This window comes from Lampetra planeri, chromosome 2 (assembly GCF_965212315.1).
Source record: "Lampetra planeri chromosome 2, kcLamPlan1.2.h2, whole genome shotgun sequence".
Classification (NCBI taxonomy): domain Eukaryota; kingdom Metazoa; phylum Chordata; class Hyperoartia; order Petromyzontiformes; family Petromyzontidae; genus Lampetra; species Lampetra planeri.
The window spans coordinates 11,864,208-11,878,874 of NC_136108.1; the positions used below are offsets into that span (position 1 = coordinate 11,864,208).

The 14,667-nt window shown below is 42.6% G+C and overlaps 1 protein-coding gene across 1 annotated transcript in view; it reads right to left on the reverse strand.

Moving 5' to 3' along the window:
• LOC144727988 (polypeptide N-acetylgalactosaminyltransferase 1-like) overlaps positions 1-14,667 on the reverse strand; it is a 108,251-nt gene that overhangs the window by 51,275 nt on the left and 42,309 nt on the right. Inside the window, exon 3 of the mRNA XM_078607165.1 lies at positions 11,330-11,498. Within this exon, the coding sequence (XP_078463291.1) occupies positions 11,330-11,498 (169 nt within the window). The remainder of the gene's footprint in view (positions 1-11,329; positions 11,499-14,667) is intronic.

A 14,667-nucleotide genomic window follows, 5' to 3' on the forward strand; every position in this document is an offset into this window, starting at 1 on the left:
CTTGGTGTCCACTGTATAGCGCTCGTTCATTCGCAATTCAAGAACTTGACACAAGGCCAGCTGCAGGTTTTCAATGTGGCATACACAACCATCATCTCATGAACGGATAGGACAGAAAGTGTTTTGTCATCCACAATTGACATGAATGAAAGTGCAACGGATACAAATGAAATATTACATGTTGGCATCCAAGAGGATGAGTTAGCAAATTGGTCTGTTTTGATAAATTACATGATATAGGAGACTAATAGATTCGTAAATTAGTTGAAAGCTATAACTAACACCAAACAGTAATTGGATCATTGCCTAAGTGGCACTGATTAATAATACATTTTACTGTTTTTTATTCCTTTTAGCTAAATACAAATAAATCACCAACCACTGCTGCAATTACAGCTGGTTTATTATTTAATTTGTATCGTAGTGCACTGTGTATAAGCCAAAGTTTTATCCAATAACCGTAATTCAGTAGCTACCATTTACAAATACGGAGGCACTCTCAAAGCAGGCCTACTGCTCAAAATGTATTACTATAAACTTTAAGTTCAAAGGCAGTGTTTGTTAATCAGCACAGCTGGTGGAAAGCTTTTGGCATGTACTTTTAAGACCACAGCTCAGAGTTGTACGTCCTATTAAATAACGTACGAACATTGGTAGCCCGTGACAATATCGGCTACGAACATTGGTAGGCTGTGGTACATACCACCACAAGGCATTTCTAACGCTATTCACAGCTAGACCATATATTGTGGTTGAAAATATTCTTTGGGGAACTGAATTTTTCTTGAGGAAAGCTGAATAATTCTTTTTTTTACAAAAAAAATATGTTTAACATATATATTTTCCAAGTCAATCAATGTCCAAAAACAAGGTTGCCAGGAGCAGAGCACATGGTGGGGGGACTGATGTGTCCAAAGGCACTGGTTCACCAATCGCGCCAGTTGACCACATGCCCTGCTAGTAGTGACTTTGCGCTCTCGAGGTTTTACCCAAGGGGCTGTGTGCGCTTGAATGCTGGCTGGTAAACACGTTTGAGGGGGCTGATCCTGATTAGCCCTAGCCACCTACCACCACCTATGGTAAAGACCACACTCAGCATTTCACAACATTTGCTAAATTCTGCGTGGGATGAGAATAGCAGACTACAGCACATCTCAACAGCAGCACTGTTGATGAGAAGGCAGAGTTGTTTGAATGGATGCCGAGACATAACAATGTAGAAGAGAATACATTTATTTTGTATTGATGTGTTGGTATGCTCATTGACAGTGGAATGGCCTTGCTCATAGTGAATCTCATTGAGACCAATCTTCAAATCTGCCAAAACAATACCTAATCTACTTGTTAGAGTCTGGGTTCTGTGACCTGTTCTGCAATCACACAGACTGCACAGCTCTTAGCCTGTTGTGACAGACACTATCAAAGCTCCAGGGCTTATCTTAACATGTTGTAAAGCAGTTGACGCTTCAGACGCTATGCACCAAACTATCTTCATGCTGTTGCTAAGCCTTTTTTAATTTCATTTTACACTGTAACTGCGAGATTAATGTCATATGATCATAAAATAAATAACACGAAACTACACGTAAAAGGAGCCTACTCTTGTGGAGGAAAACACGAGGCATGTACTCTCCAGAAACCTGGTTTTCTAAGGCAGCCATCAGCATGTTCTGTAACATCGAGAACGTGAATCAGTGACCAGTCAAAACAGAAGGCCATTTTTTAAAATACAATCATCTGCACTGGAACTCTAAACAAATGCCACTTCTGCAGCCCTGTGTAATAGATCACGTGGCCTTCCACAACCAGAAGTCCTCAGTGACAATACCAAAGCGACCAAATACAAAGACAATAATATATCCTGCCAGACCAAAAACGGACTCAACGCAACGTAAAAATTAGAAACATAACTCACAACTCTAACCAATATTCGAGTGGCAAAGAAGGCAGGAAGTGGAACATGCTGAAGGCTGACTTAGAAGACCAGGTTTCAGGTAAGTGCAAACCTATTTTTACTTCCGTCAGCATTTTCAATAATATCGTGAACCAATAGCAGAGCAGTGCCCTAGGGAGGGAGAATAAGAAACGACCGCCTCCAAATTCTGCAAGGCACCAGCACCCAATCGAAGTTGACGTCTCTTGCAGAAGGTGTCCAGCTTATAGCGCACAAAAAATGGGAGCGGGGAAGGCTGAGCAGCCACCATACAAATTTTTCGAAGAGGAACCCCTGCTCTGCTGGCCCCATGACAGCGCCATGGCCCTCGTGCATTGAGCCCTGCAAATCACTGGAAGCTGGATAACCCTCAGCTCATTGCCTACGCAATGCACATTGTGCTGCAATGCATCATATTCAATGTGGCTGACCTCCAATTCTGACTTAGAAGGACCAATTGCCCTTCTGCAGAGACCCTACCTCAGAAAAGATCAGATTCGGAATCAAAACATGAAAATGAAGATAAGGATGAGGTTGAAGCAGCAGAAGAAGCAGAACACGTATAATGAGCAGCAAAATAAAGATTATAAGCCTGGATTTTGGTCTATTCTTTTCCCCTTTCCTTCCCATTTTCCTTCCCATTTTCCTTCCCCTTTGCAGCTGTCTTATTTTTTGATTCAGAGACATTCTCAGAGATATTGCCGAGGCATATTATGCACTTAGCCAGCCTATTATTTTTCTTCCCCTTATGGGCTATAAGCCTGGAATGATCCAGAAGCGTCTTGATCCTTTCAGTAAGGTCACAAGATTGATTAATCATAGTCCTCTTACCCAACATATTTTCAAGGGAGGCAAGTTCGACTTCTGTCTGCTCATCCTCGGATTTCTCTCCATCTCCAACACGTTTCACTTCCTCAGCTCTTAAAACTCAAGCTTTTAAACAGAGGTATGGGATGCTATTAGCATGAATGACACAAAATAAAACAAAAGTATTGTTATTACTATACTACTAAATGCCCCCGCCACAGAAGGCCCAATCCAAATCCGCCTCCCAATTTGCTTAATTACCTTCCTCACCCTCTGAGGGTCTGAAGCCCCCCTGTGTCGGGAACTGTACCTTGGCCTGGAGTCTAACATCTTGCTTATCCACCTTCAACCCCTGATTCTGCTGAGAACACAACTCACTTGAGAGGACGAGTGCGGGGGGGGCTGTGAGGCATCCTGTGTGGTCTGACACCCTGATCCATGAGTTTGGATTGGTGAATTCACCTGTGTGAATCGACGGGTCTAAGGACCCTGCGAGGAAGTCTCCTGGCCCGTTGTGGTATGCCAACCCTTTGTGTCACTTGTACTTGCCAATGTCTCCTCTCTTTGCTCCGTGCTTTTCCCGTAATCTAAACGTGAGAGGTGCGGGTGGCCCGTCGTCGAGTCTACAAACCACTGCACAAGATTGCCAAGCATGGAGCTTGGTCATGCGCTACTGCCTCTCCCACTGGGGTCAAGCAGGAGGGAAGCTATGGGAATGAACATTGGGGGTCCACAAATTCGGCACAGGCAACTGCTCGGGTTGCCACGACGGTTGCACATTTGCGCACTGTTTCCCACGTCACGGCGACGTGGCAAGGGGTGTTGTGGTGGGAGAAAACAAACACTGCTGGAATGTGCAGGGTGTGTCTTCTAAAGACGTTCAATGCAGCACCACACGCTTGTGTTGCGATCGAAACGTCGTGAGCTATTAATTTTCTATCTACGTGACTTTACCTAAAGAACCAAAGAGTATGGATTCCTGCAGTCACGAAAGCTTCAAATCAAGATCGAAATACACTCTTAAACAAATGTAAACGGGAGCTTCCAGAAAGTCACATGAGCTGTGACGGTGGGTTGGGGGGCAGAAATGGCAAGTGTTTATGCTTCCGAGGCAAACTGTCGTTCATTGGATAGGACTTCTGGTGTGACTGGGCAAGGAGGCTTGTTCATGGTTTTATGGAATAAGCTAACGGATGCTAATGGCATATTAAAAAAAAAATCATTTTGCCGTACAACTGACTTTAATAAATCTGAATAAATTATGCTGAAAACACACCCAGAGCTTCTTCTTCTTTAGTGCTGCCTAACGGCGTGTGCGACTTCACGATGAACGGCGTGTAGAGTTTGTGCTGCTGTTGTTAATTGTAGCCATGTTTTGATGTTACTGAGCCATGTCGTTTTTGGCCGTCCTGGTCGTTTTTTCTCTTCGATTTTTCCTTCCAGGATTTGCTTTAATAGCTGGTATTTGTGGTCGTTTCGGGCAATGTGGCCTAGGTAGTAACACTACTCGTGTTTAATGTATGAATACAAGCATTTATTTAATCACGATGTTTTATGGGGCACACCTAAACATGATTACAGAAACAAACCTTAATTAAAGTGCACAATTTTTGGTTGAAATATACAACACTAACATCCAATAGTTGTAATATTTTGGCTAAAACTAAAATGTTTCCTAGCTGTTCATCTTAATGACCACGACAACATTTGTGTGCAAAGAGCACTTCATTAAAAAGCAAAAGTTATGCACCGATGAATGAAAGTACACAACTAAGGCACGTTTATGTTCTGTACAAAAACAAAAAAGAATGGCTGGATAACAACATGTTCTCGGAGCAGCAAGAGCCACATTTGAAATATGTGTTTTTACACAATAATAGATCAACACTAATTGGATTCTGGTTAATTTTGCATGCAAAGGGGGCTGACGAAAGCGGTAATTACCTGACCTACTTTTTTTTAAGCAACAGACGCTGACTGCTGCCCACTATCGTGTGATCTAACCTCTGTGAGTTGCGCTTCATCAAACAAGATCAGCTTTGAAAAGATCACAGATGAAAACCAAGCCTGTTTGCAGATGTACCGCATGCATTTTATAAATACTGTGAATACCAAATAGATTATGTCACGGTAAGAAGCATTAGGGCCAAAGCGCCCATGTAATAATTTTTTTTAGCTTTTTAAAGCACAAAGAACATGACCAAGCATTTACTGCAGTTAAAAAAACTGTGTTCCCTTCAACAACCTGCACCATGTGCCAACCAGCCTGGTACAGGATGGTTTACAAGGTCGTGCTTATTATGCACAAAGTGCTTGCCACAAATGAACCACAATACCTTGCTGATCTCGTCAAGGAGCAGGAACCATCACGCAAACTCCGGGCATCCTCGCAGCGGCTTTTGGCTAACCATCGAACAAAGACAGTCACTGCAACACGCACTTTTAGATGCGCTTCTGTGGCCATCTGGAACGCTCTTCCTTCTGATATTAGGAAGCCATTGGAGCTATGCACTTTTAAATCTGAATTGAAAACTCATTTGTTGAGAGTTGCTTTTTGACTTTAGTTTGTTGTCCTTCCTCCTCACCTCCGATTAGCATGGTTGGCTACGTACGGTGCAAAATAAAGTTCAACATACATACACACCAGATGACTAACAGGCCTACACCATGGTCCCAATTCCCCAGCAGCTCTGCATCAACTAGTCATCGTATTGCCTAGCTAGGTGAATCAGCAGATGATGCTAATATTCACTTGGTATGAATACACCTTTTCGATTTGGCCATTGTTGCACACAAGACACTGTTTGGTGAACACATCTTCGTCAAATCGGAGGAAAAATAAAAAAAAAATTTATTACTACGTTGTCAGGCTCAGTAATGTGAAGAGAAAAACAAAGACCTTTATATATTTCATCAGTGGTGACCTTTTATATAATAGGAATGATGATAGCAATTGTCAAGAAGTAGGCTTTTTAGTTTCCTGTGAATTCAACAATACTTCAGATAGAGTTGACTAGAGAATATAAGGGCTCTCGAACCAATACAAATGAAAGGTACTTCAAATATATGCTCCCACAACAAGCCATGGACATGTAAAAGTAGACAAAATATGAACAAATTACTCAACTTATAAATGGGAAAAATAAACGACATGGTTGTAATGGGTTACTTCGATGCAAGAGATGAGATTGTTTTTGGTGAGTTTGGCAAAGGAGACAGGAAAGAGAAGAGAATGTCTCCAAGAGTTTACAGCCATCATGAAGACGAAGTTTATCAACGTATCTTTCTCAAATAAGTAGTCTAGAGAAAGGACATGTAGGAGTGCAAATGTAAATATCTGAAATTAAACTGACTCCATTCTCATGGACATAACTCAGATTGTCAGAGATGTCCTCAAGAAAGTCCACATGGGAAGTGATCACGGATGCAAGTTACAGTTCAACAACATTGCCAAAGAGACGTCAAATTTAATTACAGGCAAAATTAAGGCAGCTAATAGCAAAAATACACTTCAGGAGACAAACGGAGATGTGAAGAAACAAACGGAGAGACAGATGGAGAGGCAATCCAATGTCCTCCCATATCATCACAGAATAATGGAGTTCCACTCAAGTATATCGAGTGCAGTCACTGAGAGTGGATCTGGATCAAAATGATCAAAATAATTGAGTGCTTTTAGAATACTACACATTACCCACGAATACATTCGGATAACAAACATGGATGCTGACAAAACTAAATACAAACTGAAGAGTACAACATAGAAGCATGGAGTGGTGCTAATAAAGAAAAAAAAGGAACACAGATCAGACAGCAAATGTAAATGAAATACATATTCACTGTTAAGGGAATTAATTGGGCTTGGACACGACCAATTGCTCGAAGGGCCGATCGCCGATGCATGCGACTATTGAAGTGGCAGCCAAAGCAGAGAACAATAATAATAATAATTTACATTTGTAAGGCACATTTCATCTGTAGATCCCAATGCACTCATGTGTGAAAAGCAGGAAATAAACAGAAACAGGGTAAGCGTCCAGAACGAGGGCGTGAAGGCCAATTTAAAGAAGTAAGTTTTCAAGACAGGCTTAATATATCTCACGACTCTGTCTTATTTGCAAAGGCAAAGCATTCCAAAGCTTGGAAGCTGCACCGGCAAAAGCCCGATCACCCTGGGAGCAGAGCCTTGACGGAGAGGATGACCACCACAGAAATGGAGGGATGCAACCTACTCATGTGCAGGATTGAGCCGACAATGAGAGATGGCGACGACGTGTCGAGGCCTTCATCCAGTAGTTGATAGACCATGGCTGATGATGATGCGAGAGGGTGTGCGTTTTGGTGGCTTTTCAACATGGGTAAGGTAAATCGGTACTTGGTAGATTTAGTAAAATGATAACCGATGCTTATTTTAAAACATGCATCTTTATTTTCCATCATTCCATGATCCATAGGCATATATGCTATGAAAGGCACTATATAAAAATATTTTAAATAATATCGATAATATCATTTATGTGTCTCCAACCTATTTGTAAGAAATAAAGGTTGTGTGTCTGTTTGAAATATATAACGGGAATGCATTGAACTGTCCAAAGAAACATCACATTTTGAAGATGCTATAATTCAGAGGCTACCATAAAAAAAACTCCGTTATTGACTTTCCCACTGCAGCTATGTTTAATATTTTTTGAAAAGCATTTTTTAAGGGTTGGATACTATTTTTATGTTACTATTAAAACATCTTAGTTTTTTGTGCTGTATATTGTAGCACTGCAGAAGTTTAGAAAATCACACTACACAATTAACACATACAAAATGTGTTTTTTTCTGAGTAATGAACATGTCACTTTATTTTGATTTAGTACCCATGACTAGTTGATTTGATTTTCCTCTCTTGTTAGTAAAAAAATATAAATATCCAGGGTGATCCATTTATAGATACACGACTGATTTATGATGACCCTCTTAGATACGTGACTGCGGCCATCCGAACCAAACAATGGACCGTATCGTGAACGATTGCACCATTGTATGCCTGCTCTCCGGCGGACTGGACATAGAATTATTCGTGCTACTCCAGAAGCTATCACATGGCTCACAATCTTAAACCTAGACGTATTACTTGCACACATTTGTCATACGTAAGAGGAAGCAGAAGATGTCAATGACCTCAGCCTACGCATCATATAAGCAAATCTGAGCAGCTATGGTGGGGAAAAAGTATTTCAGGACTGTTAAAATATGCATCATGTGTTTTGAGATTGATGGATGACATGGAGTGACTTTCAATTAAAATTAAGTTAATATTCTTGGTTCTTTCGGTAAAGTCACGTAGATAGAAAACAAAAATCAAAATTAAAAGCAAAAAAATCCACGACGTTTCGATCGCAACACAAGCGGTCTGCATCAGGTGGAGAGAAAAGCGGGGGCAAGCCTCCAAATGTCGCTGCTTATAAGGGCTCCAGAGTGAGTGGGTGGGGGAAACTGCTGTGCAAGAGACAAGGGGAGAGGGATGGGGTTGAGCAAAGATGGGGGGGGGGGGTAGAGATGTGAGGAGGAGGGAATTGCACCTCGGTACACCCATCAGACAATGGGGGGGAAGGAATGGGGATACACAAATTCAAGTGCTCCAGAGTGAGTGGGCGGGGGGGGGAAGGCTGCGCGAGAGACAGGGGGAGAGAGAGGGGGTGGAGCAGAGATGGGGGGGGGAGGGGTAGAGATGGGGGGGGCATTGCACCTTGCTACACCCACCCACACTGCTGACGGTAGAGGTTGACAAGGAAACACAAATTCAAGTTATATGACCCAAAGTGGTTGATGACATCTTTCCAATGATTGCTGAGTTTAAAACCGTCGTGGATGGCTTCGTGAACGAATCTTTGTTGATAGCCAGTCGACTTGCAAAGTACCATCGTCTTAAAGAAATCAATTGCATGTGAGCCAGCCGCATTAAAGCAATGATCAGCTACGGCAGAAGGATTGGTCCTGCCGTGTTTCAGATCTGCCTTGTGTTTACGAACACGGTCCGAGACATGTCGTTTGGTTTCCCCAATGTAACTGCTGCCACAGGTACAGCATAGTTTGTAGACGCCGGGATATTGCATGTCAGGAATCTTGTCCTTCACAGATAGGATCAGGTCAAGAATGTTGTGCACTGTGTCGGACCTGGATCTTGTGTTTGTTCAAAATTTTGGAAATATTTTTGATTATCCCTGATATGTAAGGTAAGGTGACGGTTTTGATTGGATCTTCAGATGGCTCCTTCCTCACGGTTGGGTTGATGGCTTTGCAGATTGTGTATTCAGAGTATCCATTAGCCTTGAGAGCCCGGTGTACGTGTTTGAGTTCACTAGTTAGATGTCCATGGCCGGAGATACATTGAGCTCTATGGTGTAGCCTTTTGATGAGGGAATTCTTCTGGGATAGACGGTGGTGGGAATCAGGTTTTAGGTAGGCGTCAGTATGGGTTACTTTCCTGTAGACAGAGTGGCTCATTGAGCCATCTGGTCTCCTTTTGATTAAGACATCCAAGAAGGTAGCATACAATCCTTTTCTACCTACATGGTGAATTTGATGGCTGGGTGTATGGAATTGATGTGGTTGAGAAATTGTTTCAGAGCCGGTCGGCAATGTGGCCAGATGACAAACGTGTCATCCACGTACCTCTTCCACAAGGATGGGCGTAGAGTGGATGCCTGGATGGCGTTTGTCTCAAATTTTTCCATGAAAACGTTGGCCACAACCGGAGATAAGGGAGAACCCATTGGGATGCCCTCAGTTTGTTTGTAGAATGTTCCATTCCAGGTGAAGTATGTATTGGTGAGGCAGTGTCTCACTAGGGCTGGTACATCAGCATTCAGTCCTTGTTGGACCAAATCTTCAATTATTGCAATGGTATCGGGCACAGTAACTTTGGTGAACATAGAAACTACATCGAAACTAACGAGCAAATCACCTGGGGACAGTGAGATGTCTTTAATACCAGGTGAGCTGAGTTAAGAACAGAAGCGATAGCATTACTAGTGAATGGCTGCAAGGTCTCAGGCAGATATCCTCCTCCTCCCATCTCTACCCCCACCCCCCTATCTCTGCTTCACCCCCTCTCTCTCCCCGTCTCTGCCCCACTCCCATTGTCTGATGGGTGTACCGAGGTGCAATTCCTCCCTCCTCCCATCTCTACCCCTCTCTCCTCCATCCTATCTCTTTCCAACCCCCTCTCTCTCCCCCTGTCTCTGGCATGGCCCTTTCCCCCGCCCACTCACTCTGGAGCCCTGAAAGCAGCTACATTTGGAGGCTGGCACCCTCTTTTCTCTCCACCTGATGAAGACCGCTTGTGTTGCGATCGAAACGTCGTGGGATTTTTGCTTTTCATTTAGATTTTTGTTTTCTATCTACGTGACTTTACCGAAAGAACCAAGAATAACACATTCCTGCGGAGGGAGCTGGTAGGAACGTTGGGTTGCTCGTTCAATGGCCAGGGTCAATGGCGGCGTGGTGTATTCCGCAAATATGGCCGACTGTGAGGGCGGGCACAAGCCGGCGAGAGTAGGTTAAACGTTGAGTTTTATAAGGGCACCACGGGGTGACCAGCCCCTCCCCACCCAGCCCCTCCCCACGCTCCCCTCCCCACCAGCCCCTCCCCACCCAGCCCCTCCCCACCCTCCCCTCTCCACCCCTCCCATTTTTGGATGAACGACGGACGGACACAATAATCCCCTGTGGGCTGGTGGAACCAGGTGGTTCCTACCAGTATGAATTCCTGCAGTCATTAAAGTTTTAAGACTAAATACAATTAAGTTCACTATTATTTATTCCTATTATTTTCGTGGGGTATACGTGGATAATAATAATAATGAGTATTTGTTTTTGCTAGGCACCATTTACACTGGGGGATCTCAGAGTGCTTGAATCATGATATGCGACTTACATCACTTCTCAAACATCTGAAAGGGTACCCCCCCCCGAGTAGTTAGCTATCCCTGTGTGGCACACGGTGACTCAGCACCTGGCCTGCAACTGGTTATTAATCTGCCAGTAGGAGGTGAGGATTGCTATGTGCAATGCCAATTGAGTATTAATAAAGGATTATATACAGGATCACCCTGCTTACAAGGGGGGAGGGGCGGGGGGAAATAATCTCGGCATTGTGGCCTCGTTCAATTTAATCCAGGGTGTTCACTCAAGGCAAGAACTCCAGGTAAAGAGAAGCACTGAGAGTTAAACATGTTTACGATGGAGAAACTGTCAAGTCAAGTTTGTTTGTTTGTTTAAACAGGTGAGATCACAAGAGACCAGGGTAGTCTCATTTTCAAGAGTGACCCGTTGCCAGAAAAATGGCAAAATCAAAACAAATAAAAGTGCCTCAAATGAAGTACAGAGAAAACAACAAAAACAACCATGTCACAGGAGAAATGCAATGTATTGCTCAAACATAAATCAATGCAAAAAAAACCCTTTCCCGTAACGTAAATCGGCTTGAGCAGATTGTTTTCAGACTGATCATACACAGGACAATTACAAACCAAGTTAGAGTAACGTTAAACAGACGTAGGGTGCCTATTAAGTGTGACGATGGTAATGACTCACCCCTCCAGACGCACATCAGGGAGGCTCCTGTTGAGAGCGATGCGCTTGCTAGCCAGAAGGTTGAACTGATTGATCTTGAAAAGCTCTCGCATGTTCTCGTGCTCCTCCTTGGGAATCAACACCGCCTTTCCCATCTCCCCTGGCCCCTCCGGAGGCTTCATGTTCAGGTCTGAAAATTACACACAGGTTTCATCACTATTTTATTTCGGGTTATTTTAGCATGTGGCCCAATCCCGGGATGGCGACAGTCAGCTGTAATGTAACTCGAGCAACGAATGTAGAAGACATGTTAATGCACCGACCGACTTAAAATGGCATTGCTGTTGGTAAAAAAAAGGTCTTGGTTATAATCTTAAACAACAGTCAATCCCGTGTTTTCTCAAAGAAAATGTTTACCCCCTTCAAGGTACCCAGGTCGACCGATCAATGTCTTCGTAAAACCCTTTGATGGTCATTCTGTTGACATAAAGGCAGCATTTTACCACGTTCACCAAATGCATTCATAGATGCTTTAACACGGAGACATAAGCAATGCACATTACATAAATATATATATATATGCCAACGTCTTACATGTTTAAGGAATTAATTAATTCCAGAGCTGCACAATAAGAACATTTATGGCTAAACAATGAAATGGCAAATATGTATAATCATCAAAATGACTAACTATGATAAGAACTTCGGACATTCACGCAAAAACTACACAAACTGTTAATCTAAAAGTTTATGTTTTACTGCATGCCAGGCAATTGTTTGGCTTTAATGAATCCATGCATGTGTGATAATGCGCCTATTTATTTCCATGGTCGAATTGACATGAAAACTACGCCACTTCTCAAAACAGCAAAATTAACAACTTCTCACCTGCCACACAAAGAGAGCAGCACACATCCACGCTTGCACATAAATACAGTAATGACCTTTTATACAACAGTAACAAATGTAATATCAAAGAACACGCCTCTCCTCCTCCACGCAAAGATAAGAGTATTTTTTTAACACATCCCATCAGCCACATTGCTTTCTGGTAGTGCATTAATTCAGCAGCATTGGCTCAACACACGCAAACTCTGGACCAGTTTTGATATTCAGTGTCTCATCATTTAAACCAACACTGGTGAACTTATAGATGTTTAGAAATAAGCCTTAGTTCGACACAACAACTATATGTATATAAACACAAAAATAATAAGCGTTTTTGCGGAGAACATTACGTATCAAGCCAATGAACACATAATTGAAATAAACATTTACAGGGTGCAAGCCTGTTATGGCCTTTGAAAGCAACCATTTGACCACTGTTTATAATTTGTATTCGCTTAATGACTATGTGTGTGTGTAACTCATGATGCTGTGTTCTGTACCTTCCCATCTCTCATTGCTTTGGAAATGGCTCTCTCAGTAAAATACAACTGCACAACAATGAGTCATGTCCAAAATATAACAGGTAATGGAGAAAAAAAACTGCTTTTATGCTCCCAATGTCACCAGAGCATTGCCATTACAAACTGATTGACCGTATACGTGTGATTGTGGCAGGACTGTACTCGGTTATTTCCCACCTTACACTATTCACCGTGTACGAAGGCCATCGCCTGAAGCCTAACAGTTGTGCTATATTCCATGCTGTTACGGAGATCAAAATGCATGGAAGACATCGCACGTAAAAAAAGCCCACACACGAATGAATAAATAAATGGTCAAAATGTACACGGAAATAAAGGTTAGTCCTGAGGTCTAGTTTCTTCATAAACACAATTAATCAGAATGACAGAGCCACTTGGCTTACCAAATACACAACACGCAAGCGGTAGAAGTCAGTGCTGCATTCAAAGTATGTAGAATTGCACTTGGCAGGAGGGCATGTTGAGGTGGCTCCTGCGTATACAGGTCACATTGGTGAGAATTGACAGCGAATGTTAATCTAATTTTTAGAAGTCACGCTACTGCTTCACCATTCACGCCGTGGTTCTGAAATACTGTGTTGTATTATTATTATTGCACTGCTGCAGTAATTACTGAAGTATGGTATCTACATGACACAAATTGCCATCTGAACTAGAGTGCAAAGGGAAAACAATGGAAACAAATGCTGACGAATGAGTTTTGTAGATTAGTAAGCCTTGGTGTCGATTGTACATCCAGTTAGATCACACAGTATTTGGCCCAGTATTATGTGAATTACGCTCCAGGAGCTTTCACAATCTGATGAGAAATATGCAAGAACAAATATCCTGGAAAATAACGCTTTGTCAGCTTGAAGCTGGAGATGCGGAAGATTGACCGCACATTGTAGTTTTCGCTGGCCCTGTGATTACGAGCACACGTCATGGGTAGAGCGAAATTGAGAGAGCGTTTTGAGCACACAGACCGCCGCTGCTCACCCACTAAATTTAATGCTCCAGGAACCTGTCCAGCATCAATGGAGGCATTACATATAGGCATCTTAAAAGCTGATTTTATTTTACCTTTTGTGCCGGCTTCCTTTACACCGTATAAGAGGTTTTATATTCAATTGAACATGTGCATTTTTAAAATAAATAAATGGTGAAAAAAGGGGGTGTATAATTAGAAGCCTCTCCACTTTGAGGATATATCAATCACAGCACCACTGAACTCGTAAAACACTATAAAGAAAGGTTAATCTGTGAAACAATCACACATGAAGCTGATTGATGTTGATCTGTAAAAGTAGATTGGAATAAAATCCTTTTTTGTTGTTGTTACATTACCGGTAATCACCTAAAAAACACCAGCTCCCGGTTTAATTGCCGCATGTACAGAAATCTCTGGAAATAAAAAAAAATAACACCGTTGCCTTTTAAACTTAGAAACGAAAGGGAACTGTAATGGTGTCATGGCGAGCACGCCGAACTGGCAATCCTCTGAAACATTGGTGCAATTTTCTTAAATCTGTCTACACCCAGGGGAATAATGGGGTAGCTGATCGGCAGGTCGTGTGTGGCCAATTGTGGTTACACTCCCCCCTCTTTCAACACATGAGAAGCTCACTTGCCACCATGACCCGTTACAATTCCTTGTAGTGGAACGTGTTCCAAATCTGTGCCGAACACTAATTTTAACAAAAGTCTAATTGCATACCAAAGTTAATTGATCGGAATGCCACGTGTGCGGTGGGGTAAAGTGTAGGTAATCCCATCTTTTCCAAGATGTCTGGCTAGGCATGAATGAGTAGACCAAATACCCTGCAAAGATCACTCTCGTGGTGGCCCTTTCGGCCAGCAGTGGAGTGAGCATAGCAGGCAACTGCAGAGTTACATCTTTGCCTTTCAACTGAAAAACGTGGACGAATTTGCCACGTGGTGACTTCAGCC